The following is a 26,198-nucleotide window of genomic DNA, read 5'->3' as shown; positions in this document are numbered from 1 at the left end:
TCAGCCATTCAGTCGAAGATGCGCGGAAACTTTCCGCCTTTTCCATGGTAACGTCCTTCAGCGGAAAAGCTGCGTCTTTCAGGTAAAAAAGTCCCGCTGAATTCCACCTGACACATTCACCCACAGCGTCTTGATCGCACAGGAGTAACGATGAATCCAAGACCTTTGGTCAGAGGAGTTACTTTGCCCGCCACCACTAACTGACCACTTCCATCCAATATGCCACCGCCCCCGCTGTGCAGCATCTGATGGTTCTGTGGACCGTGTGGTATTCAGTAAAAAATAGAATAAAAACCCCACTTAACCCCACTGATGTCGCTATTATCCTCTTTTTCTTCTTCATTTCTTTACACATGTACGTGTACAGTGTACTTGTGTACTCACTCTCTCAGGATCCATCCAGTGATGTTTTACATGTATGTACTTCAGTAGATTACTGTTGCTAATTTGGTAAGGACGATCCTTCAACGTTCCGGTCTTATGCCTTGGCAGATTATGCTAGCATACTTTTCGCATAATTCCTACCAAAATCGAATAATCGCATAATTCGAGGCAAATTGCATACGAATCGCATAAAACTGGAATAATCCGCCTGTTCGCATCAAATTCCATACAGTTGTACATGTTCTACAAGTACAAGTACAAGTAGACGCACCAGGAAGGCGTAGGTTTACGACTCCCTTGATAACATGTCCAGTCCACTACAATCAGTGACCAGGGTGACGGTCGTAGCTAGGTCGGACGGTGCGTTGAGTCTATTATTATCAATTTTGTGTACACCGGGTACAAGCTTCACCAACTTGTTGCTCCAAAAAAACCGCGTGCTGAGGGCACGAGGCCCATCGAGCACTCGGGAACTGTGATCGCGTGCATGAGCAAACAGATTTTAGCACTCTTTCACAAGTTTCAGCTAAAAAAGCTCAAAAAGAGCGATATTTACGCAAAAAACGCAATAAAGCCAAAGGGCGAAAGAAACGGGCTTTTCCAAAAAGGGCCAAAAAGGGCGAAAAAAGGGCGAGCACCTTTGGGAAAGGGTTAGCGTTGACCCCGTTGAACTTTTGCTACTACAGTACAACGCCCTCTACAAAAAATTCACCTGTTATTTTGCACAGAACCATCATAATTATACATGTACATGTACATGTACATGTACATTAGCAGAATATGTGAGCATGATGCGGCATAATATGATAACTCTGTTCACCGTCGTGCGATCCGAGCTGCCTGTGGTGCCCATTACTGTGCTGACGTGGACCCCCTTTACCACTCTCTTTAAAAGCTATGTCCTCTGGACCACCGTTTCTTACAGTTGTTCATCAAATTTATCTTTCAGTGTAAAGTAGCTCACCCGGTTGCCAGTTTAGATTCTCTATTTTGTAGGCACAGTACACCTGCTTACACCACTCGCGGCTCTTCTGCAAATAATCTTTCGTTATGCCGATATAAGACAGCATGCGGGTATCGCTCATTGTCTAGTAGGATTGCTTTACTTTGGAATGTTCTGCCCTTTGAAATGAAGTCTTGCAATACGTCTTCTGCATTTAACGCCCACCTTGCCTGCCTTCTTAATGACGGGCCACAATGTACCCGGTTAAAACAGCTCCTTTTTGAAAATGTTTTCAATGAGTGATGTGTCGCTTTGTTTTGCTCTAATTGGTGCTTTTCTCCAATGTCATGCAGTCGTATTTATTCAGCTTTTATTTCTTGTGTACTTGCATACTGGTACAAGTATTAGTTTAGTCCCACAACCTGCGATAAAATGATCAGCTGTAGCACCTACTCCACTTTTATGTTTATGTATCTATGTCATTCGGATCTTCCCAAGTTGTACAATGTACTGTTGAGATACCGAATTCAAATAAATCATTACCAAAAATACCAACTTTTAGCATAAAAATAGCATAATTCTGCAATTTTTTCAGCAATGCGAAAAGCATAATTTCACGAAAATATTAGCATAATCTGTCAAGGCCTATCCGGTCTTTGACCAACATCAGGTTCCATCATCACGTGTACATGTATACATCCATTTTCGATGCATGCCATGGACCAAGAGATGTTGACATATTGAGTGTAATATTAGTACATGTAGTGGCAAGTGGCAGTGATGTTGCACCCTCAAAGATTGGTATAACCGTTGAACAGTGATATCATCAGCAGAGCAGGGCAGTGTGATGGGTATGGCAAATAACAGAAACCAGTGATCTTATTCTTCGGCAGCACTGTGTAATGAAGAAAAGGTGACACGTAGATCGACCATCATACAATCATAGTGCCTTTGCACACGCAGTTCATTCAGGTCAGGCTTCAACTCGATTATGCACAGCGCTTCATATTAAAAATATATAGCTGAACATGAATCCGCGAAAAATAGACTTGTACTTTGTAGGTCCTCAGCTCAATCGCCGTGCACAGCAGCGTAACACGGACAGGAAGCGACAAATAACTAATAGTATAACAATGCTATTTTTCGACTAGTGCTTTAGTGGTTAGGAGTCACATGGTTACATAGGACCCTAACTGCACTGTAAGTAACGTTGTGAAGTAGTCGTTACGACTGAAAATACTTGAAATTTGTAAACTGATAATAGAAGCTCATAATTCCTAAATAAATTCTCTCCTTTGGTTTGGTGGGTAGGTATGGAACAATGGAGTCTAGCTGTACAATGTAGTCTAGCTGTTATGAATAGTCTCAGTTATCATCACTGACTATAGCCACGTGTTGCTGTCATTAGAATCCAATGCAGTGAAACCTGTCTAAGGCGACCGCTCAAGGGACCTTCAAGATGTGGTCTCTGTTACCAGGTGGTCTCCTTATCCAGGGTCAATTGACTGGAAATAGCATCCCTTGATCCTGGTTCCAGTGGTCTTCTTCGACAGGTGGTCGCCTTGACAGGTTCTACTGTATAAGCCAGTCTAGAGCCACTGTGGGACAATGCTTGTTCGTGGGACAGACCTAAATTCTTCCCATGCTGACAATGTGCTGCTGCTGGCCGTGCCGCTTCATGAATGGCAACACTGCGAAGCTAGGTGCGTGTTCACCTCTGAAGATCGGACTGTGCCTGAAACACACAAGTACTGATGGGACAGCTGCTGCTGCTGCCGCTGCCTTCACACTCGCCGCTGTGTACTCGCATATGCTTCTTCAGGTGGCTGGGTCTGAGGAACCGTTTCTTGCAGACGGAACACTCGTGTGGCAGGTAACCAGCATGTCGTTGGCAGTGTTCTTTCAAGTATTTGAACTGGGTGAAGGATTTGCCGCAGATCTTGCAGGCGTGTGGCTTGGTGCCAGTGTGTATGCGTTCGTGCATCTTCAGCTGATGAGAGCGCATGAACGTCTTCAAGCAGGTGTGACACTGGTACGGACGCTCTCCGGTGTGCATTCTCGCGTGCACGCGCAGCGACGCTGCGGACGCAAACTCCCGTGTGCAGTGCTCGCATGGGAACATGCTGCAGGCGCTGACGTCGTTGTGCTGGCTGCGACGGTGAACTCGCAGACTATACGGATGTTGGAAGGACTTGTCGCAGAGATCACACTTGAACGGGCGTTTCTGAACGTGCTGCTCGCGATGGTGAAGACGTAACTCGGACATGCACGAGAAGGCATCACAGCAGACATTGCAGATGAATTTCTTGGTGTCCCCCACTCCATCCTGCTGCACGACATCATCGCTATTGGGACTAGCACAAAACGATTCATCTTCGTCGTCAGTGAAGTCCTCATCCACCACCACAATCTGCTCCTCATCACAACTTGATGTGGCTGGACTCTGAGGCGAGATGTCTATGCTGACATTGCTGTGCGTAGACTCTGTGAGTGGCGGTGACAGGAGAGGCTTACCAAACTCGGACAGGCCAAATTCACTGCCGACTGATGGAGTATGGTAGCCACTTGTGTCGCTGCTAGAGAGTCTCCTCCGCTGCTCCCTGCTCTGTCTGGAAGAAACCCTGCACTTAGGTTGCTTGCAGGACGCCTTTGAAGATCTCCTATACTCTCCGTTGCTGTTGTTCTTGCTTCTGTTGTTGGTGGTGATGGGTGCAGGTCGTGGGAAAACAACAGTGGTAGTCCACGGGGCAGTGGGAAGTGGATGCTGCATAGCTGCCGGTCTGCCTGCCAGTGTCCAGTCTGGGTCCGCTGGGTACATGGCCCGGCTGCTGCTGTAATCATGACATGCATGCTGGGGCACGGTAGCTGGAGCACCAGTGACGGAGATCTGCCCGTGTTGGCCCCCCGGAAAGGATAGGAAGGTCACGTAACCACCATGGGCCGGACCAGGTGCAGCGTACTGATGATGCCCAGGAGCGTTGACCACGTAGAGTTTCTGGGCGGTGGGGGCATTGGGTACTATTGGTGGCGAGGCGTGAGCAGACATGATATTGCCATGCGCAGGCTGCGAAGCGCTGGGAGTTGCAGTTGCAGTAGGCATGGCAGTTTCTTGGCTGGCGGACGTCATCAAAGGTGGAGGACTTCCTGGATAGACCTCCGATTTTCCAATGGCTAAGGAACTTCTTGTATGCAGTCGAAGAAGCGTCCTGAGAGAAGAACGTGAAAAAGACAGCACTGAAATATTTTACAAAAGAACTGTGAAAGTAGGTTTAGTGAAATGTGCAACGATAACCGACAATTTATAGCTGTCAAGCTCAACACAGCAGATCAAGTCGGAGACGGTTTCAACATCATGGCTACTGAGGTTCACACGTCACAGAGCACCACGGTGCTATGTGCCGTATGTATAATAGCCCTATTCGAATGCATCCCATCATAGCTAAGTTCTAATAGTATTATGTCTGTGCAGGTGGTACACCTGTCAATACAGATTGAAGAAGCAGCGGCCGATAGAGAGAGGCTTCCTAGTATTGAGAGGGGAACTTCACGAGCACCTACATGTATGACTGCTAGACCAATGTTCATGCAATCAACATGCAGAAATTCTAAGGGCATGGTAGTGGCATGCGAAAGCGCCCGGTGCAGACCTGTCTTCGAGCCCAGGACGATTCGCACAGTGAGGCACAACTAGTACACACATTGTAGAAGCCAATCGACTAAAATGTCTTTATTTTCTGGTGGCCAAGAGGAATGACAGGTTGCATCTAATAGACATGGCATGAAAGCGCCCGTATAGCTATTTCTGTCCCGCGACCTGTGGGGACCGTTTCCTCTCGCCCGGCTTCCCCGGGAAGCCGAAACACCCAAACGAAAGCACCGGGAGTTAGCTGGGTACATGGACTGACTAGGCAGTCTGTAGTCGGTTGCTTATGTGTTACTGCAGCACAGCACTGTCATACAGTAGGGCTGCGTCAATAGGAAAAAAATACGGAACACAGGGGCACAACGCTCGGCCGGTGCATTTGTTGGTAAGGTCCCAGGAGACGCAATCGCAGCTGCGTGCATGGCGAAGCGCATCACCAAACAGCGCAGGCACATTCACCAGACCTCTGCTACGGCTCTAGCCTAACGTTAGGATCTGAAATACGTCGTTATTACAGTCAGTAGTGTGATGCTGTTCCTCCAGCTCCAGCTACTACAGCCTAGTACAGGCTGCTATCGTACCATAGCGACGTTGCAGACAGTTGTAGGGCGATTTACTCATTTCAGTAACGACATCAGCTGCATTGGAGGGCTTCGCGCTGCGTGTTGTCCCAGTCCGACTTTCGGACATTTCTCCCAACGCCCACTGGATGCGACCCGTACGACTCACGTGTACGCATTTCGCAAGTCTAACGTTATTCCTGTCCATTGCCGGTCGCCGTGCCTGTCACAACTCCTCTACTAGTACGCGCAGCAGTTCAAAAGTCCGAAAAAGTGGTTTCACTTATCGTGCATTAGTACGACTGAGGCCGTGCGCACGATCGCAGTCATCCTTCAAGCTTCACAGCAGGTGCGATGAGATAGACGGCAATCGTGAGCCGCTCCTTTGATACGTACATGTACACTCACACACTGACACAGGGTACCCGAAGACAGAAGTTTTGAGGCCATATGCGTGGGAAGCCGCTTTGCTCAAGACGCCGTCAGTTGCGGAGCGCCGACGAGTCCGAAAAAGCATCTTCACTGCAGTTGGAAGCCAACAACGCCCGGCATATGCACGGACGGCGCTGAGTTCATGACGTGGCAAACTAGAAACGAGTTACATTACGACGCGTGTCATCTGTGATGGTGCAGGTCAAGCATGTCTCCGCCTAGCGCCTCAGACCTGATCTTCACCATCTCCCACTAGAGTTTGAAAACTTCTATTTGAAGCAATTGGTTGGTTGAAGAGTACAAACATATTCGCCAACGAATAGTTTACTTAAATCACTTGACTGTTTGGCCCCACAGATATTCAGCATCTTGTTGTGTTACGTGTACCAAATGGCGTGATGGACTGGTGCAGTGGTGGTTGCTCGGTCTCAGTTTGAGTCTATTGACTTGATGCCAGCATACATGTTGTATGTCATTGCTCTGGGCACAACATTGCCAGATCAGTGACAGTGTGCATAAACTCATATCCATTCCACGATATAGCACAGTTGTTCATGTCCGGTAACACATGTCAAATGTGGCCAAGCGTCACACCTATTGTGTACCCAAAGAATAGGGTAATACGTAAGTTCCTCTTGACGCAATTACATGTACTTCTACAGGCCATGACCCGACCTCCACATGTTTCGCCAAGGGTCTGTTGCTGTACTCCACTACTGCATTAGTGGACACTGGTTTGCAATTATGACGCTGATCAGTAGATCTAAGCCAACGTACATACATGTACATGTAATTCCTAGTAAACTAACCGTCTTGCTTGATCCGTTTGTTGAGCTGCCAGTTAGCTTACTGTTGACGTACAAGTAGTTTGTAAATTTTGGAAACATAGATAGTCAAGGCTGATGCAGCGATCTTTGGCCCCTACGTCGGTAGCCGGTCACAGCACCAGACCAAGAGCATTCGCACTGTCTGTCGTTCCCATCCAACGGTTAATGCCATGTAGTTCACACAGAATACCGGCACAACATCTCATTGACGAGGGTGTCTAGCACACCAATGCAATCATAGCTTCCACCAGTGCAGTTTACCGTTTCTCTACTGGCCACGGGGTGAGTATGTGTACCTTCCCTACAGGAGACGTTGTGCGTTCTCTTACTGAATGCGACCACTGCCGGCAGCCCACAAAGTCTACCCCGCAGTAGACATTGTTGCATGGTCCAAGCACTGTGTGATTACATGACTACTACATTAGGCAATATATCTTACAGCACCTGCCCGGATCACAAGCACATTCTCTGATCCTGAAAGTACTGGTTTGGTATGAAGCCGGCCAGAACTGGCGGAGGTTCACATCGGCTTCGATAGCTCAATGCCACGAATGACGCTAATCGTCCTAGAAGAAGCAGTGCAACTGCCAGCAGCACTCATCGCCGCATTGGTTGATGCTGGTTACAGCTGTGACATTAAGACAGTACACTACATGTGTATTGCTCAGCAGCTTTCTCTCTCTGTCTATGTCTGTCTGTCTCTCTCATGCTCTCTCTCCAATGATCTCTCTATCTCTATCTGTCTCTCTCTCTGTTCTCTCTCTATGTCTCTCTCTCTCTCTCTCTCTCTCTCTCTCTCTCTCTCTCTCTCTCTCTCTCTCTCTCTCTCTCTCTCTCTCTCTCTCTCTCTCTCTCTCTCTCTCTCTCTCTCTCTCTCTCTCTCTCTCTCTCTCTCTCTCTCTCTCTCTCTCTCTCTCTCTCTCTCTCTCTCTCTCTCTCTCTCTCTCTCTCTCTCTCTCTCTCTCTCTCTCTCTCTCTCTCTCTCTCTTCTCTCTCTCTCTCTCTCTCTCTCTCTCTCTCTCTCTCTCTCTCTCTCTCTCTCTCTCTCTCTCTCTCTCTCTCTCTCTCTCTCTCTCTCTCTCTCTCTCTCTCTCTCCTCTCTCTCTCTCTCCTCTCTCTCTCTCTCTCTCTCTCTCTCTCTCTCTCTCTCTCTCTCTCTCTCTCTCTCTCTCTCTCTCTCTCTCTCTCTCTCTCTCTCTCTCTCTCTCTCTCTCTCTCTCTCTCTCTCTCTCTCTCTCTCTCTCTCTCTCTCTCTCTCTCTCTCTCTCTCTCTCTCTCTCTCTCTCTCTCTCTCTTCTCTCTCTCTCTCTCTCTCTCTCTCTCTCTCTCTCTCTCTCTCTCTCTCTCTCTCTCTCTCTCTCTCTCTCTCTCTCTCCTCTCTCTCTCTCTCTCTCTCTCTCTCTCTCTCTCTCTCTCTCTCTCTCTCTCTCTCTCTCTCTCTCTCTCTCTCTCTCTCTCTCTCTCTCTCTCTCTCTCTCTCTCTCTCTCTCCTCTCTCTCTCTCTCTCTCTCTCTCTCTCTCTCTCTCTCTCTCTCTCTCTCTCTCTCTCTCTTGCTCTCTCTCTCTTGTCTCTCTCTCTATCTATCTTCCTCTGGATCAGTGGTCACGATTGGTTTGGCCGCGATGAACGAGTCTGGTCAGTTAGTTACCCCACGTAGCACTTAGCAGCCAAAAATCGGTCGAAATGCGTTCCAAACGGCCGCTTCTTCCTGCTTATTTCTTTGCATGGATGATTTCTCCGGCTCACGGTGCTAGCACCTGCAAGACAAGCTTCGCATATTTTCTCTTACGTGCACTTCCGGAGCTAGCTGAGCTAACAGCATAGGCGTCTACATGTTACCCACCCTAGGGCGTAACTTAGCCGTACGGTCACTTGTAGGCTGGCGTGATCATGGTGATACCCTGCAGTCGTGCACAAACACTTACCCGGTTACTGATCTAGGCAGTCCGGATACCTTTCTCTTGGCCTTGACCATGTACCCATAGCCATATCCTTCCTCAGCGTACCAGTTAGTATAACTATAAGTAATACTGACTTCGTGTCCAGTAACACGCACAGTTGCACACCAGGCTGCTTATCAACACTGGGAGTCGCTAATCAGTTCCGCATTTGTGTAGCAGTGACTGCTACGCAAAAAATATAGTAAATAGATCCGTGGACTTGATAGCGAGAGGCACTACAAACACCTGTACATGGCCTGGCGGCTAACGTTCACAAGGAACCAAACCGGCCGAACCTCTGAACTCGCATGCCGCAGTGATCTTCTATGATTGTCTCAAAATACTACATGACCTGGTCATGTGACCTGGTCATGTACATGTATAAGCTTTCCTTGGATTGTGTGAACATTGTGCCGGCGAGTTGTCATTAATTTTCTTTACCCATCACTTCACACTTGGAGCTGTACATGTATATCCACTACTAGAAGGAGCAAGGTGCCAGTAGTCGCCCAATGTCCGCATTTTGCGGACATGCAACGAGGCTAATAATTATTTTCATGATTCTAACGGTGCAGTGCTTCCAGGACGTGCTGAGGTCTCTGCGCTCCTTTCGCGCATCCATTAGGAATAGAGGCGGGCATACGGGTGAAAGTAATGTTTTCATACTTGGCGCCTTTTTCCAGTGCGGCAAGAGTTGGCCGAACTAGAGCCCTTGGCTAGGCCGGACATTGGTACAGAGAGACCCTGAGCCATACCAGCAGTCTATCCTGCATATCTAGTAGTCGTGACAACGCAACCAATACCAGCACATGTATATTGTACTCGGTCCTTGGCTTGGGAGAAAGTCTATTCCCTCGAAACAGACGTCCGACTAGAATTCTAGACAAAGCTACCAGTTGATTTAATTATCCTGTTCTGACTTGCCGCACCTGTTTTACAAGTGAACCCTATGCCTGTGCTCGTATTAATTTTAGCATCAACCTGTACTAGTAATATTTTTTCGCACAAATGTCACATTGCGTTCAACCTAAAGTTCGTTTTAGTGCAGCACCAATCATTACCTTTCCATTACTCTCGGATCGATCGCTCTTCAAGTTCTCCTCACCTCAAACTCCTCTTCGGATACTGCAAAGACGTGTTGGCCTGCGGGTGGGTTTAAACACCTTCTTCTTAGGTTGAGAGCCTGCACGTGCCGAGGACGATTCACACAATGGAGCTCTGCAGCTTTGACAATGGGCCAAGAGGATTGTGGTGAGAAGAAAGTGCTGGACGCGTGAACCTCCCTATCTCTCACCTGCAACGCCCTTGTTGCCGCCCCTCCTAATCAGCGTGGGCATTCAGTTGTGAAGACGCAGGCGCCAATCAGTTTCTGGAAAAGTTTGCGACTGGACGCGAACACCCACTGCCCCAGTCTTATATACCTGCTGTTTATGTGCAGGCCTACGCAGTATTGCCGAGCGTATGTAGATCATCTGAAGTGTAGGAGATCCACACGCTCACGCTCACAGTAGTAAGACGACGCTGCGTCCGAAACGTCCACAGCAGCAGCAGCAGCAGCAGCAGCAGCAGCAGTTATTGTGGCAGTAGCAGCAGCAGTGGCAGCAGCGGAAGACAGCCACACCAGCCAGGAGCTGAGGCCGATAGTACCTCCAAACGGATACACGATCACATCACAGTGTATTATAAATGTACTATCGCAGAAAATATGCAGCGCTTATAAGCAAACACACCAGCAGCATGCAGCGATAACAATTTGCATGTGGAAGATCTATGTAACGGTGATATACCGGTGATCTACACGTGTGGATATACATCTATGCGCCGTAGATCTGCGTTGCCAGAATGAGTTGCGATCCCGGCTGCGCCATACCACCGGCCAGTTTGTTATGCAAAGTAAACAATTATCATTAGTAAATATGCAAATGGAAATGGTTTCTGACGTGGCTGCTTCCTCGACCGTGATCAACTTGTCTACACAGCTGAGCTGGGATGGTACCGTCCTGTTATTAAAAGGGACCGAATATCGTACCCTGAAGCGTGGAGCAACTTCCGAATGGTACTCAAATGTCCCCAGTAAGCTGGGTCTAGCGAAAGTCGAGAAATAACATCACCTGGTCGTGTTTCGTGTCCGCGTCCGTGCCTAACTCCTACCATTGGTCGTATTCTACCTCTATCATTCCCCACCCATTTCACCCAAAGAACATCCAAAAGTTCAAGACAGCAGCTTATCACCATCTCCTCAGAACGAACTGGCACTGGGCCACTCTTAGCATACGCGAGTAAGAGGGTACAGTGTCCTACCCTGCTTGGACATACATGTAATCTCTCCTCACGGACAGTCTCCTCTTGAATTTAAAAGTCTAACAGCGTTCACATCAATATTCAACTTATTCTTTTGCTCACTGAGCAATACAATCTTTCCATTTTCTTTCTTCTGTTTTCTTTTACAATTTAATCCTCCCCACCCAATATCCCTTTGGTGCGTCCATGGAGCTATGAAGCCGAGACCTCTGGTCGGCGGAGCTTAATGGGCCCCACCACCACACTCCATCATTCACCCCAGTGTCTGGAGATATGTGGATTTTGTAGAAAAAAAAAAAAAAAAAAAAAAAAAAAAAAAAAAATTCCTCCATCATGGACGCAGTTCCAGGTCAGTCCGTCTGCCTTGCTTGCACGCAGCCTGTGGTTGTGCAGATACCTGGCAGCTGAATGGCCTGGGGCCATGTTAGTACACCTGGCAAGGAGGTGTGCGGACCGTTGCGTCACTGCCGCCCGGTGTATGCGACCATTATACGCCTATATCAGTATCATAATTGCTAGGCGCCCGAAGCAGCTAATGAACCACCCACAATGTACAATGTACATAAGTATCAGTAGCACACTCTATATGTAAGGGGCAGGCCTGAACTTGGAATGCCACCTATTCGTACCAAATCACTGTGTACGATAATCTGGCAGAGGTGCTTTGACGACCACTGATGTCTGCCTCCCTTTGCTTTGCAAGCGCTTACTGAATTTGTGTCTTGGTCCCGAGTGTCAAAGTATACATTGTTTGCTGCGCATGACCTTCAGTAACCCCTCGCACTGGAATAAGCACGGCAGTCTGTCAACAACAAATCATTTTGGGGTCTGGGACGTAAGCTGATAGTAGAAGATCAGGAGGATCTTTTACCGGTGCGTGTACATGTATATTCTAAAAACGGCCCGAGAAACAAAAGCTCCCGCCTTCCCACCGAGATCAGTTGTTGTTGGCAGAAACCGTGTACATCTCACTGGGGGTTTATCCGCACCGCGTCGCCTTACGGAACATGCTAATTTTGGCTAGTAATTAATTATTTGAATTTATTTCTATTGTCTGCCAGCAGAAGTAGCCAACCTACGAGTGTACATGTATGTAATATGGTTCATGGTCCCCGAGTGGGAGAAGAGCTAGTTGCTTCATCTCCTCGTGCTAGCATTGACTGTGCGCTTGCATGTTTATGCAGTCACCACAAGTAAGCTTAGTTTCTCTGATAACCAGTTGGAGCAGTGATACAAGATCTCACGCCACCCTGAAGAGGAATCCATAAACTGGCAATTAGTATCAAACGTATTGCTCGTCTCCGTTTGCGTGATCTGATGGGTTGTCATCTTTCACAAGGGCATGGTGTGCTCAGCATCTACTAGTACACGGGGTACGGTTAATGAGGCCAGGGAGAAGAGCAATCGACGTGTACATGTGCATTAGGGACTGGACTGCACTTCATGCAGAGGGATTCATTAGCAGAGACCTGCAACGTATACTGTCTGAGTGTTGAGGAACAGCTCCGTTCCCGGTTCCGCAGTCTACTCCACCCACCGAACTCCGAAAACAGAACACACACACACGCACACACACACACACACACACACACACACACACACACACACACACACACATACACACACTACCATCGGTAGTTTGTGGCCAGGTTGAATACCACTTCCTCGCTCCCTCTCTCGCCAAAAACGAAGAATGATCGACGTCCAATTATGCACGGAACATTGATTTGCCCTGGAGCTGGTGGAGGCTTGCCGCAAATTCTGCTGTAGCTACAGCGAGGTCATGATGGCTAATTGCGCACGACCTTTAGCGCATGTCTGCTTCCACTTGTCATAACTGCAAGTCAGCGGAAGAAGATTGCTGCCACTCTGCTGTTTGGTATTGTCTGTACATAGTGCGTAGTATGTCTTTGTTTCTGCATCAGAATATCGGTGCAGGCATCGCTGTTTCCACAGTACAGTACAAAGCGACCCTTCTCTTCCTGTAGATCTACACTACCCGCATGGCAAGTCGATGATACTGCAGTCCTAAATGAAAGGACGGACATCGCCTGGCGCCAGCGGTTAGTTTGAGAACCTCAGAGTATGGCAGGCCGATCGTGCGTTTAGTACTGTAGCTTAATGCTAGTAATGGGTGAACTATCAGCGAGGGAAGTCAAGACTAGGACTGTGTACTGTGCTTCTGGTGGTGTTGCTTCGTTCAATGACCTAGCGTTCTCAAGTCCGGTCAAAAAATGAATACAGTTAGGCTATAGGAAATACAGCGATTGGACGATCAGATGATTTTGAAACTGGCAGATGGCCACATCATTGCTGACTACATAATTATGAGCCTCATTTATCGTATTCACGGCTTACTGAAAATCAGCGCTCCTTCGATGTATTAGCAATCGATACAGGTGGAGCGCAGTAGGCATGATCTGCCGGACTGACTAATTACTCCTGCAGGCATGATCATAAACTACGTATTTTGGACAAGAGTGGGCAGTTGTGCAGAATGAGACGGGCGTTATTTGAACCCTAGGCCACAGGCACGTACTTCGGTCACACTCGAATGAGTAGAAAGGCTTTATCCGTACCATAGCTGCTCGCAGCTGTGCGCACACGCTACCCGCTGCATGCGCGGTTCCGACATTTTGCCTTTCAAGCATTGCGTGAGGAACTCAATAACTAGTTTCATTGGACAGAAGGTCACGAACTGCAGTGAGTAGAGCATCCTGTCTCGCGATCCAAGCGGAGTTCACTGCAATGTCGCGTAGTGAGGAAGCTGCTGCGACCCAGAAACCGTTACACTTCAGACTCCCCTCCTCCTGCTATTACTACCTGACTCTATACTGTACGTGATTCTGAGCATAGTGTGCACACAGGAATGCTCCCTTAGAGTGCTAGCAGCCTCAGCCTAAACGGTCTGACCACGGCATTAGTAGGGCAATGCTAAACAGGGGCATCGCTCGGTTGCACGCTTCTCCTTCTATAGATATCGCCGCCCAATTAGCACGTCAATTGTTCACCTGTTCTTCGCCCATAACGTTGGCACGCACAGGGTGCCAGACCAAAGAGTGAAGAGGCAGTTGCGATACGCTTCGTGTCCCAAGGTCAGCCGGCCCAAGCATACTTTCAACAGTGTCAACTGTGTCAAGATCACACCATGGCATGAGGCTGCACAGGGGTTTCTGAAAGTACAGGGGGTCTTTCCAGCACATATGTACATGGGGTCTTTCCAGCACATGGGGTCTTTCCAGCACAGGGGTCTCTTCAACAAAGGGGCCTCACCAGCACAAGCACCCACTGCTTTCACTAGGACTGCTATCCTGGCTACGTACTTGTAGGTATGAACACCCGATCATACACAAACACTATGCCCACTCTGTCTGTCTGTTTATCTGTCTTTCTGCCTCTCTCTCTCTCTCTCCTTCTCTGGCACCATAGCGAAATGGAAACGTGGACACCGTCCCTCGCTACTATTGTGTTTTTACTCGACCGTGACGGACTGAGAGTGGCACAATGCAGTTCTAGATGGCCAAGTTGCGTCGCCTCTCACCATCCCCCACTGACACCAACCCTATGTTAGATTTGCCTGTGACACAAAGATCTATCCACATCTGTCACAGGCTTGTTCTCTGGTTCTGTCGACAGGTGCAGAGGGCTGGGGACCGATCACCAAAGGGATTGAAGCGTTGCGGTAACCATCATAAGCAGTGGTGATAGACACCAATAGGGATGCGGGGTTTGTTCCGAGTCCAAATTACCCTCCGATAGATTTGTGCACAGTTTCTGATAATGGCCGTGTGCAGGTTTCAAATCGAGAGTGCCAATGGATGACTCATGTACAAGAACGCACTGTCGTGTTTCGTGGCGTCATCACACGATACTACTCGGAGTATGTATGTATTCCCACACTAGAGATATGGTGATTAACAAGAACATTGAAGAAGCCCGTCGACTAAAAATATACATGTAAACCTTTTTAAGAAACCCGCGTACGCGCCAGTCTACTCTCACCCGCCTTCGAAGCTTCCTTACATACCCGAAGAAGAACGTGTTTAATTAACTCTTTCGTGCCTAGCTTCCTAGGTCCTAGTTTTCGCTACTACAGCTCTACAATGTGCATAGACTTCTGTATCTGCGGATATAGTAGTAGTTACTGAAGTACAAGAGAATCCGCTCCTCGCACGCACACCATAGGTCCACACAATAATCATGATAATGCTCCGAAGAAATTCCTTTTTGGTAAAATGAAGGACCATCCAGTTTAGTGTTGGATTTCTTAGGACCACTTTCCACATACAGGTACGTGTAGTCATAATTCTTAAGGCTCAGCAAGTGAGACGTGGCGAACATCTATAATTGTCGTTATTCCTTCTACAAATGGCACCGATGCGGTGTCTATCGCCTTATGGCCAATGTAAAGTTATTCTGCCAATCTGTGTCAGTCTATACAAGTTGATGGGAAGGAGCAAGATGTTTCTAGAAGTATAACACATTTACCGGCGGATGCGTTCCGACTCAGAACCTACACCCGTGGTACACTGTGTTACCGAGGTTTTCAATATTTGCCTGCTTTAGATTTTGAATATTGTGCAGAAGCTAATACATTAAACCACTTGGCACTTGGCATCCACCAAGTTTCTTTCTCTGATGCTGTACTTTGGTTGCGAAAACGCTCAGCTGTAATCCAATGTAGAGTCGATCTAGTGTGCGTATGAAGTCACTGGCTAGGTAAACAGATACCGTGCCACTATGGCTGTTTGGAAACACGATTATAACCACATTTATGACCTTGGCAATATTTGTCTCAGTCTCTCTGTTTCTCTGTCTCTCTGTCTCTCTGTCTCTCTCTCTCTCTCTCTCTCTCTCTCGCACACACACACACACTCTCTCTCTCTCTCTCTCTCTCTCTCTCTCTCTCTCTCTCTCTCTCTCTCTCTCTCTCTCTCTCTCTCTCTCTCTTGCTTAATCTTCGATGTCAAAATGCAGGTGTCATTCTCCACACCTATGATTCGGTATTCGGTATTGTAACTACCGTGATGTATTCTTTTTACTTGCATGATCTAAAGCTCACGACGTGATTCACATGACCCTATGCGGGGGTTTTTTCTATTGTGCTTGCGTTACATAGATCATACCAAATGAAGATGGACTGTTTGCTATCGCGACAGGAGCCAAACTTTCCCAAAGAGGCCAGATGATCAACACTACCCAGTCACACACACACACCGTGCATAATCAGCTAAGCCACCACACTGCATGATGGTGCTGACCTCATGTTCTGATCATCATTCAGAGACGGGCACCTGGAATCCACAGGCAATAGGATGGGAGCATCGAAAGGGAACATCCACTGGCACTGCGTGGCACTGAGAGACTGACGCCTAACCCGGTACTCTACCATCATGACACTCCCATCCAGAAACGTAGTAGGGATGTACATGTTCATCTACCCACAATCCACATACTGTAGATTTTTTTTATTTTTTATTTTTTTTTATCTACATGTAGTTGAAGTATTACGGAGGCTGCATGGACTGCATGATCTCAGGCCCAGCGTTCAAACAGCTGCACAGCGGTGTTTATCTGACCAAGGATGGTTATTCTCACTCCAGGAAATGAGTATGCGATTTCCTCAAATCAATGCAGGGTACAACCTCGCAGGCGGCTAGGCGCACACGAACGACTGTGAAGAGACCCCTAAGTTTTACCAAGGAAGATCCTTGGCATGATGCCGGTTATGATCTATACGCCATCGAATATTTAGACCTGTAGGTGACGTGTAAAAATGTTTCTGCCAACGCACTCCCATTCTCCAGTCCAATACTGTTATACATATAATTATATAATGGGTCATGTTTTCAAAATCGGATGTTGCACACAGGGGGCATTGATACCTAAGCGGGAGAACTGGGGAGAGAGCCTTTAGACGTGTAATAATACGGTGTATGTGACAGGGAGGGCATGGACACTGGACAGATTCGGTGCGTTCTACAAAGACGCTCGACGGCGAACATGATCATGTCTTAAACACCCATCCGCAGAACGTAGGATTCATCTGCCTAAATGATTGTACTCTCCTCCATGTCAATGTCAAAGTGCATCGTACTGCTGTTTGCACTGTCTACGTACAAGAATATATCAATCAATTATTATCAAATACACAGCACCTATACATAAATGGACACTTACTGTAATACTGCTAGGCAGGCTAGGTCATTATTTTTATAGACGTGCTATTGCTAGCCAGTCACTGCCCAAGCCCCCCCCCCCCCCCCTCCTCCTCTCCCCGCACATCCATATCACTGTATCAGCGTGCTCCCATTCCATGGCTGTGGGAACCATTTCAATGCATACCCTTGCAATACACGTTGAATGATTGTATTAGCCGTAGTGACGCCTCACCTGGCAACCTCTCCCTCATCTGCATGACGACCATGATCACCACCACCACTGCCTGTGACTGCATCAGCAACAGCAGCAACACTGGCTGCAGCAACAGTCGTCACATCGGTGTTGCTGATCTGCTCGCTGGGAAGAGCCTGAGGATGGTCTCGGAGTTTGCTTGCTGGCGACTTCCCAGTAATGGAGCTGTGGTAGTTGTTCCTATCGCACTCCATCTTGAATCATAGAACTAGACTATAGACTTGAATATAGGTCACCTCTGCTAATGCTGTGCGAGATTTACCACCTGTGTGGTTTCAGAGAAAGGGTCCAATATTGGGCTAAGAGGATTTCTTCTGGGGACAGCAACCTAGGAAAGAGACAACAAACGCACAGAGGGACACGCGCTGTATGAAATAGACATGGAAAGACACGGCCAAGGTCATCTGGCACGAAACCATGATTCTCCGCCTGTGAGTTCGTGTCTGTTGAAGCAGCCCGTCTGAGTGTGTGAGGCACACATTGACGGCGAATACATGTAGCACACGATGAAATTCGTTCCGGCCATACTTGAACTGTGTTCATCGAGCAGCAGCTGTAATGCTGTTCCTGTCTCAACTGGTCCGTATGCGCGCGCGCGCGTGTGTGTGTGTGTGTGTGTGTGTGTGTGTGTGTGTGTGTGTATTGGCGTGTTGGCAGCAAGAAAAATACACACACAGGCAATAGAGCCTGGACGCAAACCAATACAGCACCTGCAGCCGATAGCTGTGGCTCAAATCTTCGCATTCCCTCCTGACCTTGATGAAACGATCGGGAACGCCGTCCTGGCTGAATATGAATGTGCTTCACCTGCACTGGCCACCACTGGCCACCAGGGTACATTATTACTAACGCGGCGGTCGCTCGTTTGACCATGGCCGGTCGTTTTTCAGCCGCGCTGGACGTGATAACGCCACGGACGCACAATGGATCTACAGGTGTGCGCCTGTGCATCGCTGCCTGTGAGTTTAAAAAAAACCAGGGCCCGCGACGGTGTCATCGTTGCTGCTGCACATGCTGATACGAGATGATCATGAGTACTGTATCAGTATTGTACTTTGCGTTGTAGCATTGGGGAGATAGACACTGGGATTACACCCTGTCAACGATGTCCAACCCAGCTTAGACCCTCCAACAGACACGTCAGGGGGAAATAACACAGATTACATACAGAGCGTACACGGTCCATAATAACCAGCCTTAGCAAGAAGGTGAAGAAAGAAAAGAGAGGCGAAAGGAGAATACGAGAGAGAGAGATGGCTAGGAGAAGAGGGGTTGTGGGGGGGGGGGGGGGATTCGAGGGAAACACTCTATAATATTACATGTATCCTGCAGAAAGCTTACTTACCAAATTGCCTACACCACTTATCCATATCCCGGGTTCTTGTCCCTGGGTTCTTTTCCCTTTTCCAGGCTTTGTGACTTTGTCCCTATCCCGGGTTCTTGTTTCCAATGGCTCGCTGACTGTGCTAACGTGTATCCTTAGTTTCGGGTGATTCTGTTTTCACTTCCGGCAACTGGATGCATTCTTTTCCATCTTGATAGATCTATCACCACCCCTACCCCCCCCCCCCCCCCCCCCCCTCTCCTCCCCAGCTCTACGAACTTGCATAACATAATCCACACTGCAGAGCACCAGCAATTCCTACCGATCGAAGTGGGACGATGGGACGGGGCGCAGGTTTTAACTGCAGTGACTGCAACCGTTGATTAGAATTTCATGATAATACTATTAATTATACCTATAAACTCTCTCTCACTCCTCTCTCTCTCTCTCTCTCTCTCTCTCTCTCTCTCTCTCTCTCTCTCTCTCTCTCTCTCTCTTCATCCTCTGCATGGTGTCCTTAATGGCATAAGCGATAGTGGCAATCTTCATAAGGGAAAACCGATTTAGCTATCTGAATTCTGAACACATGAGTGTGTACATGTACATGTACAGGTAATTGCGGTGACCGTAAGGTTCATGTTGTCAAAGCCTTTCCAGTAGACGTACCTGTGTCGACGATTCCAAGACCAGCGCCTGACGCCGAGACACTCTTATCGCAGCTTGTGTCGATGGTGGAAAGGGCGACACGTCACGTGGGGAGTGGGGGGGGGGGGGGGGGGGGGGGACTGCGGTGATCGGAACGTGTAGATCACTAGTAGTAGCACGATGTAGATATCTATACCGTCGGTGCGCTGGGGCAGCAGTGTGAATCAGGCTATCACGTGGCCGTCAGCAGGATGTGGATCTCTTCTGCAGAGACACGCCTAGGACTGTCAACGTCGGATCTCTCTGTGACTGCACTTGTCTTCTGGGCTCCGTGCTGGTGCTGGCTATTAAAAATTATGTCTAGGCGAACACCCCAGGGCACCTACCAAGGTTACTCCGAACTGTAGCTCTGAGCTAACACCTGGTCTGGGAACTACAAAACCTCAAAGGTTGATGATGTTCTCGACTTCTTCTGCAAGCGTAACAGTCGTAAGCACTAGCTGTACGTGCTCTGCTTCTCTTCTAGACCTTCTCAAGAATGAAAGAACAGTCAAAGGAAGAATCAACTCGGAAGAGCTCCTTCGAGTATTGGACAAAAAGCATCCAATTTCGAATGTCGCCGCTCTATTTATTAGTTGATATTTCGCAGGCTTCGGACATGGCCTGTACGTTTCGCTAACTCGTCAAGAAGCTGCTACTGTCCAATAATAGCATGAGGGACACAACGGGGCAATAGGAATACGGGTGGATTGGGCATACATGTGCTGTTTTTCCGTGACGAACCTGCTCGATCGATCTCCTGGTCCCCGCCATGAGACGCGAAAGTCGCGGAGTTGTACATCTGTGCCGCGCGACCGGAGGAACAGAAAGCGTTTGCAATCCTGTGTGTTGCCAGGTGTGTGCTCCTGTGGAAACGCACGTTTCCTCGTGGCTGCCACTCAGCCTTGTCAACAACACTACTTGCATTGTACATTATGTACTGTCTTCGTAGTATGGCTGGCACAGATCTACAAAATCAATGATTCGTGTGCCAGAGAATGTACTATGATTGTGTGACATGTACAGGGGTTCGCGCAGCGCAGGGCCACAGGTGACGGAAGCTGTCGCGTGAAAAGCGACAAGAAAAGTGTGTCAGCTGCCGCCGTTCTACTTTCCTCCTGGTTTCCGAAACCCTTTGTATTGGGCGAAGCTGTGCCATCTTCAAGATCCGCGCCATGGTTGAGCGAGCTCTGCATGCACAGGGCACCGGTTATTAGCGGGAACGACTGCAAGCGGGTTCCCACTGCCCCTGGTCAGGCTGGTGCCCCGTTAGCCGACTGTCCGATACCAATACCAGGCAGTAGGCAATACTGAGATGGAGCAGGTAGTGATGTAACTAACTTGTTACTTGGCAACACTCTGTACACCGTACCGTGGGTGCCAGTACTGGCAGTAGGGCCAGTCACTGACTCCCTCTCTGACTGAGTCAGACAGTACATTGTACAATCATTGTACTAAAGTCTTAAAGTCTTGTTAACAGTAATAATAATATTATTGTTATTGCTGCTATGATATTCTTTGTAAATGTGGGGACAGACAAAATGAAAAACACTTTTAAAATGCCATCACCAGTGGCATTGAACACGCGGAGAGAATAAGAATGACTGTCTTGGAAGTGAATCGCTACGCTGCTCTCTCGCATTACACAGTACAGCTGTAGCAGTACTGCCAGTAGTACTAGAAATAGCAAAGAAACTACTGCGCCGATCTGAGGAAAGGGCGAATACTCTTTCTTTTGGGAACACAATCAATCACGCGGTTCCCTATCGGCATACATGTACCTCGCGAAAGGAGAGTGAGAAAGTCGTGTGAATGAGAAGATTATTGTGACACGGTGAGGATAACAGATTCAGATTGTGTATTTTGTAAAGAACGCATCTTTTATAGGTGCTACGCTGACACTCCCGTAACAGTAACACAGCTACAAGCACCTCTACTGGCTCTAGCTTTCCCTGCTGGCAGGTGCACGCAGCATTGGTTCCTACTCGGGATCCGCTGCTGTGCATGTGCCTGCAACGTCAAGACGTATTATTAGTACTAGTAACTAGTGTCTTCAGGATGCGAATGGTGCCTGCACGCGCATATGCCGAGTGATGTACAGACAGTACCACAAAATTAATGTAGGGGCAGGGAATCGTATTAAAGACATCAGTACTTCAAAAGAATTAAAAGTAATAGTTTATAATGACTCCCTGGTGCTGGTGGTGACACAGTACTCAGTAGTCAGTACCGAGTCTGAACTACATTATTATTTTATAAGTCTAATGATACTTGTACGGTACATATGGAAGGACTACCGTGTACATAGACGCAAGGCTAGAAAAAGCACATACGATGTTCATGTAGCTTGAATCAAGACAGCCTTGCACTCCTCTGAGTTTCTCACTCGAACAATTCAATAAATCCTAATGAGTCTTCTCCTTTAATAGTCGGAACCCCTGAACCCACTGAAGCGAAATGTCTCTATTGAATAGCATTAATCAAAGTAAGTTTGTTGCCGTGAGAGACCCAGAGGTGTTACAGGAGGACTACGTCCTCCACTGAAATATAATGTATAAATGGCTGCAACTATTCAGTCTCCGGGTCTTTTGAACAAACTGTTGAACGATGAATATAATATAATCATGATGTACATGTACATGTACAGGACACAAAATACATACATGTTCATGTACATGTAAGGACCTGGGTTCTTGCAGCAAAATAGTGCTCTCATATGCCCAAGCAAGTACAGGACGTACCACACAAAGGCACATCCCCTTGTCCAGGTAGCAAAGCCGTCTCTCTCGTCTTTCTCTTTCTCTTTCTCTCTCTCTCTCTCTCTCTCTCTCTCTCTCTCTCTCTCTCTCTCTCTCTCTCTCTCTCTCTCTCTCTCTCTCTCTCTCTCTCTCTCTCTCTCTCTCTCTCTCTCTCTCTCTCTATTGTTGTTGCTGTTGTTGTTGCTGCTGTGTTGTTGGCGTTGTTGTTGTGGTCTGTTGTTGTTGCCGCTGCCGTCGTTGTTGTTGCTGTTGTTGCTGCCGTTGCTGTTGGTCATTTTGTGAGAGCTTGGACAATTCACTTGTCCAGGCAATAAAAGAGAAGCAGTCTCTCTCTCTCTCCTTCTCTCTTCTCTCTCTCTCTCTCTCTCTCTCTCTCTCTCTCTCTCTCTCTCTCTCTCTCTCTCTCTCTCTCTCTCTCTCTCTCTCTCTCTCTCTCTCTCTCTCTCTCTCTCTCTCTCTCTCTCTCTCTCTCTCTCTCTCTCTCTCTCTCTCTCTCTCTCTCTCTCTCTCTCTCTCTCTCTCTCTCTCTCTCTCTCTCTCTCTCTCTCTCTCTCTCTCTCTCTCTCTCTCTCTCTCTCTCTCTCTCTCTCTCTCTCTCTCTCTCTCTCTCTCTCTCTCTCTCTCTCTCTCTCTCTCTCTCTCTCTCTCTCTCTCTCTCTCTCTCTCTCTCTCTCTCTCTCCTCTCTCATCATGCATGCGTCACACTCTCATCGAATTTTCTCTTATAAGATTGCATGCTTCACACTCTCATGTAATATTTCTTTCCTTCTTCGTCTTTTTGTGAGAGCTTGGACAATCCACTTGTCCAGGCAGGAAGGCAGCAATGCCTGTTCATTCTGGCGAAGTAAAATATAATTATACCAACCAACCAACCAACATCTTGAAAACAACACAGACCAAATGTGCCGACAAAAGTCTTTCGGTAACTCTAACTTTTGTCGACAAGTACATGTGATGTAAGTTTTAAAGGGCCGTTCAACTTTTCAGCGGCCTTCTACATCCACGACTAAACCACCCTGTGATCCATGATAACGGAATGTGTCTGTAGTGCTAGACGAATTCCTTTTAAAAAATAATTACTGATATGCATGTACAAATAACTCTTCACCATTTGAAATAATTACATGTACAAAATTTAATAAGAATAAAATAAAAAATATAATAAATACATCATGTATATCATGGTATATCCCAAGCAAGCAGTGCCATTGCTACTTGCACCTAGTCCTTGTTTGATGCATAACATTAGAATGAGAATAATGACCAGGATGACCACTGACCAGAATGCAGCAGCAGATGAAAACAAGCACGGAGAGCATATGCTCACATCATTCACTTTCGTCTAGGAGCTTGTGTTTGTGGCACGGCATCGTTCCCAACTAAATATCAAGAAGAGAACTCTCAAGTCTCGAAGAGCAGACCTTTCTCAAGAACATAGGCCCAGACCGTGATACCGAGGTCTCACCGTGGGTAGCGGGTGTACAGGACATAATGGTACACCGCCCATCCACCATGGCACATGGTCAAAACAGCTTGATGCGTCAGCTCATACCAGCTGGACTGCACTAAAACTTAACGGTACAATACAGGGCGTAGGAAAGTCGAAAACAAACATGACCCACTTGTAGTCAGACCACGGGGAGTCTAGTCAGAGTCAGCGCTACAAGAGGGGCATGAACCGTGAAGGAAATAATAACGAAGTGCCTTTCCAAAATTGATGTACATGTACATACATTGTGGTTCGCTCCTGCTCTTGTAGTAGGCTAGTAGCTGAGCACTCTAATGTCGGGTAGTGCTTTTACTGATTAGTTCACAAAGAACGAAACAGCATTATGCTATGATGCTATGATGCTATCCGCAGATTGAGTATTTGGTTGGTTGGTACATGTATATTTTATTTACTTGGCCAGAATGAACAGCCATTGCTGCCTTTCTCAGAGAATGAACAGCCATTGCTGCCTTTCTCAGAGAATGAACAGCCATTGCTGCCTTTCTCAGAGAATGAACAGCCATTGCTGCCTTTCTCAGAGAATGAACAGCCATTCCTGCCTTTCTCACAGAATGAACAGCTATTGCTGCCTTTCTCACAGAATGAACAGCCATTGCTGCCTTTCTCACAGAATGAACAGCCATTGCTGCCTTTCTCAGAGAATGAACAGCCATTGCTGCCTTTCTCACAGATTGAACAGCCATTCCTGCCTTTCTCACAGAATGAACAGCTATTGCTGCCTTTCTCACAGAATGAACAGCCATTGCTGCCTTTCTCACAGAATGAACAGCCATTGCTGCCTTTCTCACAGAATGAACAGCCATTGCTGCCTTTCTCACAGAATGAACAGCCATTGCTGCCTTTCTCACAAAAATGACGAAGAAAGAAGGAGAGCAATAAAGAGTATGAAGCATGCAAACTTAAAAAGAGAACTATTACATGAGAATGTGAAGCATGCACGGTAACAGAGAGAGGGAGGGAGAGACGGGGAGGGAGGGAGAGAAAGAGAGAGAGACTGCCTTATTGCCTGTATTTCGCTCCTGCTCTTGTAACGTTAGTAGCACTCTCATGTGGGGTAGTGCCTTTGCTGTTCGCTCTACGCAGAGCTCACCGACTTGTCCGTTTGAGCCAGGGAGTACAATACAGTACTATACTACTCCCTGGGTTGACTCTGAGCACTCTGGCAAGGTGCGTTCGGGCCTGGTTTAACCTGGCATTGGAATATTTACCTTTTATTGCTTTCAGGTTCGGCCTCATTTTCTCTGTACTGCGCTGATGAGCTCACAAAGAACGAAACAGCATGCTGTCCGCAGATTGAGTACAATGTCATGTATAATCGTCATGTATAATCGTCATGTACGATCGTCATGTACATACAGTCGACTAGTCACTACTGTAACGTTACTTGTGAGTGTGACCATTGCACAGGAGTTTCCGAGGCAACTGTTGGCGAGCTCATGAGCTATGAGGTGTTGGTACGTACTTCAGTATACCATGTACTACTGTAGGAACACCGTACACGTACACTAGTCTTGATCATTGGATATCATAATGGAGTATAACGTTATGATAACGTGACTCCATCCTTTTATGTTCTTTTTCTTCTCTTTCTTCTCTCTTTCGTCTCTCTGCCTTCTCTTCACAAGTTCTGGCAGGCAATCTGGCTAGAACAGTCCCTTTGTTTGTACTGCCTACGACATATTATGTAGGCTATGTCTAGCATACTAGTAATCGAATGTGTGGACTGAGCCAGTGTCTTCGACACTTGCTTGCCTGACGCAGCCGCGGGAATGCAAATAACCGAATAATAGTATCCTATTATCGGAGAAAGGAGCGAACTACTAGACTGTATCCGGGGCGTGATCCGGGGCGTGAGCCGGGGCGTGAGCCGGGGCTTTCTAGCGCAGCAGCTAACAGCAGCACTAGCAGGGAAAGAGCTGGTAGACATGTTGCGAGAACGTGCTCTTGCCGTCTTGGCGATCATCCGGTAACTGTAGAGTCTCAGTGTAGTGCTGCTCAGGGTTGTAGCCGGGAACTGAACCGTGATGAAGCAGGAAAAAGTGGAGAGGCCATTACGTTTGACCTAACAAGTATTAGTATTAGTTGTACAATCATGATTGTACAGACTGACATGCCCCTACCTGAAGCAAGCAGCAGAGACGAACCCCACTAGTGCACTGGCGTGAACAACATGAGAACTGCTACAAAGGGTGAGACTAGAGTACAGACTGAAGTCTGAAACTACAGAAGAAGCATTATCATGTACAAGTAGAGTGCTGGCAACTGAAATCCGACCCCCTTGCCGGCGCGCCGCGCGGGCAAGGGGGTCGGATTTCAGTTGCCGACACAGTGCGTATGTACATGATGATTACTACGAAGGCAGAAGAGAACAGAGACAAGTACTAGTAACTAGTTCAGATAACTGGCTAGGTCATTGTTGTAACACTGCGTTTCATGCACATAACAAAGCTATGGCAATCCTCAGACAACTGATAAA

At 47.6% G+C, this 26,198-nt stretch overlaps 1 protein-coding gene across 3 annotated transcripts; it reads right to left on the bottom strand.

Moving 5' to 3' along the window:
• Positions 1-1,763: 1,763 nt before the first annotated feature.
• Positions 1,764-19,546, bottom strand: LOC135804457 (zinc finger protein Gfi-1b-like). Of its 3 annotated transcripts, XM_065318329.1 has the most exons (3): positions 19,436-19,546; positions 17,425-17,773; positions 1,764-4,533 (listed from the first exon to the last, which is right to left on the bottom strand). In XM_065318329.1, exons 2-3 carry the CDS (start codon positions 17,637-17,639, stop codon positions 3,039-3,041), a joined length of 1,710 nt encoding a protein of 569 aa, XP_065174401.1. In that variant the 5' UTR covers positions 17,640-17,773; positions 19,436-19,546; the 3' UTR covers positions 1,764-3,038. The 3 variants fall into 3 exon arrangements, with proteins under 3 accessions (XP_065174401.1, XP_065174402.1, XP_065174403.1); XM_065318330.1 differs by lacking the exons at positions 17,425-17,773; positions 19,436-19,546 and adding an exon at positions 9,792-10,142; XM_065318331.1 differs by lacking the exons at positions 17,425-17,773; positions 19,436-19,546 and adding an exon at positions 9,836-10,140.
• Between the last annotated feature and the right edge of the window lie 6,652 nt (positions 19,547-26,198).

Source organism: Sycon ciliatum, chromosome 1 (assembly GCF_964019385.1).
Source record: "Sycon ciliatum chromosome 1, ocSycCili1.1, whole genome shotgun sequence".
Classification (NCBI taxonomy): Eukaryota; Metazoa; Porifera; class Calcarea; order Leucosolenida; family Sycettidae; genus Sycon; species Sycon ciliatum.
The sequence above is the reverse complement of the archived record's forward strand: the minus strand, read 5'-3'. Positions and strand labels throughout refer to the sequence as shown.

What these genes read in the sequence shown, in the direction of transcription:
- LOC135804457 (XM_065318329.1), bottom strand. Translation starts at nt 17,639, where the DNA reads ATGGAGTGCGATAGGAACAACTACCACAGCTCCATTACTGGGAAGTCG. An exon ending in GATGAGGGAGAGGTTGCCAG is followed by an intron (nt 4,534 to 17,424) that starts GTGAGGCGTCAC and finishes TTCTTCTCTCAG; the next exon opens with GACGCTTCTTCGACTGCATA.